At 38.0% G+C, this 7,116-nt stretch overlaps 1 protein-coding gene across 1 annotated transcript in view; it reads right to left on the bottom strand.

The window, feature by feature from the left end:
• Window positions 1–2,462: 2,462 nt before the first annotated feature.
• Window positions 2,463–7,116, bottom strand: part of AVL9 (AVL9 cell migration associated) — a 42,173-nt gene continuing 37,519 nt past the window's right edge. Inside the window, exon 16 of the mRNA XM_027659413.1 lies at window positions 2,463–7,087. Coding sequence (XP_027515214.1) covers window positions 6,993–7,087 — 95 coding nt within the window. The 3' untranslated portion in view covers window positions 2,463–6,992. The remainder of the gene's footprint in view (window positions 7,088–7,116) is intronic.

Here is a 7,116-nt window from a genome sequence, read left to right as displayed (position 1 = left end):
TTCACAGAGTTCTAGCTAGTATCTTACTACAAAGCTTCAGTCTAATCCCAGCCTATTCAACCTCTACTTGGCTCTGATGTATATCTACACACAACGTTCAGTGAATCAACTCTGTATGTCCTCAAGCTCTGATATATTTGCAAGTTTGCCTCCTTTCTGGTAGAACTAAATTTAAGTCAGTCTTACATGGTTTCAGTTCCCCTTACCCAAAGTAATAAAAATGTGATCTGGCCTCTGCTAATTTTTAATGCGTCCACTCCTTTTTACAGTTGTTTAAATACATACCGAATTGCAAGTTTAATTTTTGTTGTAAGGGGACCAGTAAGATCTAGGGCAGTGAATTGTGTCAAGCTTTACAGAGAACAGGATCAGACAGAGAGTTAATTTGCAAGAGTGAAATTATTTGATAACATTCTTAAGATTATATTTAAGATTTAAAGCACTCCCTGGTTCAAAGCGCTACTGCTTTTCACAATATTTCTCATTTCACTTCTCAATGCCTTAGTTAAGATGCACAAGCACCTCCCACATGGCAGGACAACCAAAGGGCACCTGTGGACAAACCTGCAGACCACCTAACTTATTAGTCAAGCTAGTGTTTTTCCTTCTCTGTTTCCCATTTCCAGCTACTTTCAAATTGGTTTTTTTGATCTGGATTCCTACAGGGAAGGAGCTTTTAGGCAGACTCTGAAATAGGCTCACCCTTAAAACCAGTTTCTTTCCACTTTCTGCTCAACATTAGCCACACGAAGTTCTGTTTAGTCCCACTTTCAGAAGTATTTAAAGTATCTCCCTCCTACAACATTTCTCAGTAGTACAATTCAGCAAGGCAGAGTTCTTATAACTCAGAGGAGTATCAGACTCTGTAAAATGCGGGGATCATTCCTGATGGATGCCAGGAGGCAGCCTGTATGACATCTGTACTTCTTCACACACCTGCCAAGTTCCAGTATGGAAGGGGCTGGCAAATGGCCTGAACCAGCAGGTGAGAGCGATACTTGGGTCAGCGCTGAGTCACAGAACCTTTGACATGGAAGAAAGGACTAACAAAGAAAAGGGGACAGGTATAAAGGTGAAAGAGAAATAGCAGCATCTCTGTGTGCTTTTCTCCCTTTCTGCTCTAAAAACCAGCTCTTCTGTGTCTTGGCCTAACTTGTGAAAACAGGTGCCTCCATTTCAGCAAAGAAAGGATTTAAGCCCTGTACATAAGCCACTACTGAAGTGCTGAAGTATGACTGGTCACCTGAAGCATTACCTGACTTCATCTCTTAAAACAGCAAACTGTACTCAATACACACATGCACTCTACTGCATTAATGTGACAAAGGAGGACAGTAAAAGGCATTACTAATAAAACGTAATGATGTAATGTAGAACTTAAAGACTATTCAGATCATGTGTTAAACATCAAGCTAAATCCTGATGCTAAGATTTAGAAAGTGCAAGAAGCACAGCTTCTTTTACTTTTAACTCTGAGCATGTGCTTTTACTGAAGAGAAAAAAATTATTAAGAAACAATCTCCAAAATTTAAGAGTGGGCATATGTTTCATCCATCTCTCTGGCACAGTATTACACTTGTCAAAATTCATACGCACACAAATTATTCAGAGCAGCAAAGGTCACTAACCACAGGTCACATTAGGCAATATGTTACACTCAGCATTTTTTTTGCCACTTTCTGGTGTGCCTGAACTTTTAAATTCTCCACTGTGTTTCAGTGTGTGTTTCTAAAGTATCTGAATTGAAAGATGAAAAACCAATTGAGTTTCTTCTCCGGTATTTTCCACCCGTTTCATATAATATGCAAATGATGTTATTTCCTGTATTGTTTTTAAGACAAGAAGACAGCTGTACATCTGCCTTCACTTTAGATAACTGTTCTTCCTTCAGTCTAAACATTCTTCTTGATTATGCTCACTTGATCTAGAAACCAGTGGTGCTTTCTTGGTGATCTACATTAAGACAAGAAAAGATTTTGTAGATGTTCTCTGCTACTATTGAGATAAACAGTAATTGTGCTTTCATCAATATTAAGTCAATAAATTCAGGCAGGGAAGTAACAAAAAAAAAAATCTTACTTTACCAGTTGATTTTGGAATATTATTACAAGAGCAGCAATGTATGATTAAGCAATTCTGAACCTATACAGAAAGACTCAAGACAGCTAGACTTGGAACTTCCAAGTTCCATCATAATTGAGATTAAGCCACCTGTGTACAGATGTTGTGCATATATGATGTCAATTTACAGGGAATAAGGTAATCTGAGTAAGGGTCACAATTTAACTATTTAACTGACAGAAGTGATCCACCTCCATATATTTTATGATCCAAACACTACTTCTAATGTTTGATAAAGAATGGGGTCAAGACCAGAAACAACACAGAAGTAAAGCTCTGTGCCTGCTTCTTTAAGTCAGTCCCTTCTCTACTATAATATTAAAGACTCAGAACACCATGAAGCAATTTGTCATACATCTTTAATCATAATACAATAACGTAGTGTTTCTCCCTTTAATGAATACCCTCCATGTTGCCCTTTTTAATGAAAACTAAATACCTGCAAGAAAGCAAAAATTACAGTGCATAAAAAACATGATGTAAATTCATCTTTCAGTGTGTTTGCACAACTACTTGCGCATGGTCGGAAACACATTAAAAAATTTTAGAGAATTGCAGCCGTTTGCTACACATAAGCACCATCTAATTCACATCTGAATGTTACTCAAGGCAGTTAAGTTTCCTCCTACTGGAAACATCCATTTACCAAATCATTCTCAGGCAGGTACAACGACAACATTATGGCAGAAGTTTCAAAGTCTTAAAACAGCTCACTATGGCAGAGAACTGGATGTGCAGCAAATCATTTACGTGGTATCCTGGTTTTGACCAGATGTCACAATCCACAGGAACTACATACTACTTTGAAGCTAAATCTACACCAAAATTTTAGTTGTACCTGAAGTTCTTACTGACGTAAGAGAGGTCTGTGACCTCCTGAACACTTTAATCAATTCACAATGAGCAGTGCCCCATAGGGAATAAGAAGTCACACTAGAGGATCCCCTTGTCCTAAATTTGCAAAAAGCAGCATCCACCATCAGTTTAAATGGAAGACGAATTTCAAAAAGACTGCCAGTGAATTACAAGCAGCTACCAATATCAAAACCAGATGCTTGCAAGTGTCTTCTGGTGGGGTTAAATTATTAAAATAATACAGCTTTTTGAGCAGACCAAACTTTAAACAGGCTGGATGTATTTTATTTTTCAAGCAGCACAAGAAAAATCAAATACATTACTTGTATGTTCAATTATCAAGCAACAGTTTCTATGTTTAAAAACAGCATTCACACCTTCACTTTTACAATTAAATACTGCCACATAAGTTTCTCTGCTTAGTAATAATTTGTATGGAAATCAGAAGCTTGTTTAGGCAAAATATTATATTTAATTACAAAGGTGCTTAAAACAGATGTACAAGGTCAAACAAGTGCAGTGTACTAGAACACTGACCTAAAAAGTCTAATTACATTGTGACATTTGAGGAAACTGGTGTCAGATGTGCACAGGAATCAAGGTTATGACATGAAAATGATTGATAAAAGATGCTGAACTCTTTAGTCAAATGAAATATTAGGTCAGCAATACTCAAATCTTAGGGGGTTTTGGGGACTTACATCTCATACCTATGCTCAATAGGCAGTTCCTCAAATGCTGGCACATACAAAAAGCTGAAGCTGATGCCTTTGATGACAGAAAGTTGAGAGGTGTGCTATTGCATTACCTGTAAGTCAGTGTGTGCTGCATGTTGACAGCCAGAAATACCTCTGCAACATCAAATCACAACAGAGCTGTAACAATACCTTCACAGCTGACTGATTTAAAGGCACTATCACCAATTCACTTAGGACTCACTGTTTCTTACAGTGCAGAAATGCATGTCAGGGTCTTTGAAATGGAAGTCAACTGCCTAAATCTTTCTGAATAATTAATAATGCCTGCACTGGAAATTTTAAAACAGAGGAGAGGAAAACAGCTTCCATTTGCATTGGATTTAACTAAAGACGTTACAAACATTAAATTAAGAAGAGAACTACATGAGAACTAGATGAACCTCAGTGGCTGCACGCCTTCCTACAGAAAAGTAAGCTTAACCAAATATCAAAGAGCAAACATAGATGTTAATGAAGACCACTAATTACGAAGATTACTTCATCTCCGCCCACTCCATGAGTCTTAACTCACTGTATGAGTTTAAATCCAACATCAGTTTGCTAGCAGGATGCCGGTTCTTAAAAAGATTGAAAATTAATACAAGTTTTTTATTCTGTCATTTCTAAAGAAAGGAAAATACTCTTAATCAGGTCGTATGTTTGGCTCCATAACAGAGACAGCTGGGACAGTGGGAATAAGACTGCAGAGAAAGATCTGTCCTTGCCCATAAGAGAAATACTGTGAAGTATGGTGACAGAGCTGCTGTACAAAGCAGCAAGCAGCTATGTGTCAGCTTAGCACTCCAGATGCCACCTCGTTCTGCCTTTCCTCAGACTAATCCACCACAAAACAAACAAATGAACAAAAGTCAGCTTTCTAGTATTCCTAGGCCAGCAAGGGAGTCTGTCAGAGTAAGGGGAATGCTGAGAGCTAATAAATACATCTTCCATTTAAATTTGGAGCATAGGAGAATTCTACAGAGAAAACGCATGTGAGGAGGTGACAAAAACAAGGATATTGAAAAGGGATCCTTCAAGGTCCTGTTTCTACACCTTGTAAATACCAACCACTTGCCTGGCTTCTAGAACTCACCACCCTGAGGCCCTAAGCCTAAATCTGCCTAGTGTGCCTTAAGTTGCTGAAGTTAAGTTTTATAGGTGCTTAAGTACTTTATGAACCTTTCTGCAGTCTTCAGTACAGCATGAACCCCGACCATTTAAATCCCAGGCAGCAGACAATATGTTTGTCATTTCACAAAAGCAAGGGATTATTTTTGGTTATTTTCTTATCTGCATGCTGAATCAGAAAGCTCTAGACTCACCACGAATAAAGACAGCTCTAGTCTTACTTCACTGCATATAAAGTAATACCTAGTCTTTGAAAAGATACAAATGACTATTACAGAGTTGTGGAATAAACCAGAAAAGAGCATCAGAAGTGTTAGAAGATATACAAATATACACAGAGACTAGGAGCAATAGACACATCTTACTTCTTGTGTCAGAAGCAGTAAATTAATAGAGCTTTAGGGGCCTTTTTTGCCCTTCTCAAATCAAACTACTCAACCTAGCTGTATACTTTCAGGTTTGCCACAGTCATTCTACCTAATTTGTCCTGGAAAAAAAACTAATGCAGGCTTTAAACCAGATCCTGCATTTTCAAATCACTGTTCGAAGCAATAAAACTGAAAACCATGTTGCTGGATGGTGACAGCATGATGCAAATGTAGCTTTTCTATTAGCTTTACAAATGCACATAAGAAATTAGAACATAATTTCTTAAAACATATTACATTCAAGCCTTCTTGTTTATCTCTCGTACAGCTGCTGCATTTCATTTGAGGAACAGGAGAAATAACCATGACTAGAAATCTTGGCCCCAGAAAAGAACATGGCAAAATGCTGACAAGATACCAGTGAGGCAATAAACTAAGAGCCTTTTGGTAAAGAAAAGTCGGAACACTTGATAATGTAATGTAAAAAATGTTAACAGCTACCATGTGGGGATGTCAGAAGGCATACAGAGGCACACACACTGCAAGAAAACAGGAAATAATCTCCCTTGGAATCAAGACAAGTGGGAAGTGCAATACGCTTGCATACAGAAGACACCGCATGCATGTCACATAGGAAATACAGAATTGTGCCACATCTTTTCAAACAAATTTCTTCACACAAGGATACGAACTGAGACAGTTTAGTTACTCTCTCAATTCTAGTGTTACTCTCCTTATGAAAAAAGTAGTTATCCAAATGGATCGTTCCCTGAGTCGACACAGAAAATCGATATAGCTGATTTTCATTTGGAAGAATCTTCATCACTTTAGTATGGGGAAAAAAAAAAGCCACGCAGAGTTTGCTACTGTTCTAGTTCTGGGTGGGTTTAGTACTTTGTATTCGTATGTATCAAACTACACTGATGTTGTAATTACATCCTAATAGAGCGAGACCTCACAAAACTTTCTAAGATCCATTCCCAATTTGGGAGAAATGTTTTGTAATACTTTCCCTGAAGAGATCTCTCCAACTGGAATCCCATTCGTGTCCCAGGGTAAAAAAAAACACAGCAAAAACATATGCAAAGTTATGAAGGCCTACTGTATAACATGAAAAAAAAAAATACTGATTTCGCAACTGTCATGTAAATTTGGAGACACAAAGAGAGCCAGAGACAGATTAATTCAAACAATGCTGCACGGATACAGAGGATAAAGGAAAAAAACCCCTTGTCAGCCACAGTCTTACTCTGCACCTTGTTGAGTTTAGTTTGCAGGTGAAAGCGAGAAAGTTCCACCTGGCTTGGAACCCTTTAAGGGTTGCAGAGATTCTCTCAAATCCAACCTGAAAGAGGAATCGGTGTTTATATTCTGCTTATTTCTAACAAGAATTCACAAACATTTGGCTATCTGAATTGAAAAATATAACTAGTTTACATAAATATTTTCAACATCCAAGAAAATGTACAAATCTAAAGTCAAACACGTTTGGCTTGCAACAAGCCCTGTTTGCTAATGTCTTTATAAAGGCTCAGTTTTAAAGAGAAGTAGTCATCTTAAATATAACCAGTATACTGCAAATGCCACCCCATTGTATGGAGACACTCACCATTCTTCTATACTTCTAGTGAAACTGAATAATAACATCCCACACCTGCTTGCAAACAACATATTTTGGTCCTGGGTAGTTAAATCTCCAATCCTACATTTTGGAGCAGTCTTTTTACAGCTCAGAGAAAGCATTGCACCTGAAATAGTCAGCAGCATTATGAAAAACCAGCACTTAGTCCCCGAGGCTTTGGGGTGACTGCGTGAAAGTGGAAAACCAGGATGACATGGCTGATTTCGCGCTTGTGAAGGCTCCTCCAACAGACTGACCTGCAATACAAACCAAAGATCCATAGTGA

Source organism: Corapipo altera, unplaced genomic scaffold, assembly GCF_003945725.1.
Source record: "Corapipo altera isolate COAL_440 unplaced genomic scaffold, ASM394572v1 44b, whole genome shotgun sequence".
Taxonomy (NCBI): Eukaryota; Metazoa; Chordata; class Aves; order Passeriformes; family Pipridae; genus Corapipo; species Corapipo altera.
Note: the sequence above shows the minus strand (reverse complement) of the source record. Positions and strands in the feature narration are given on the sequence as shown.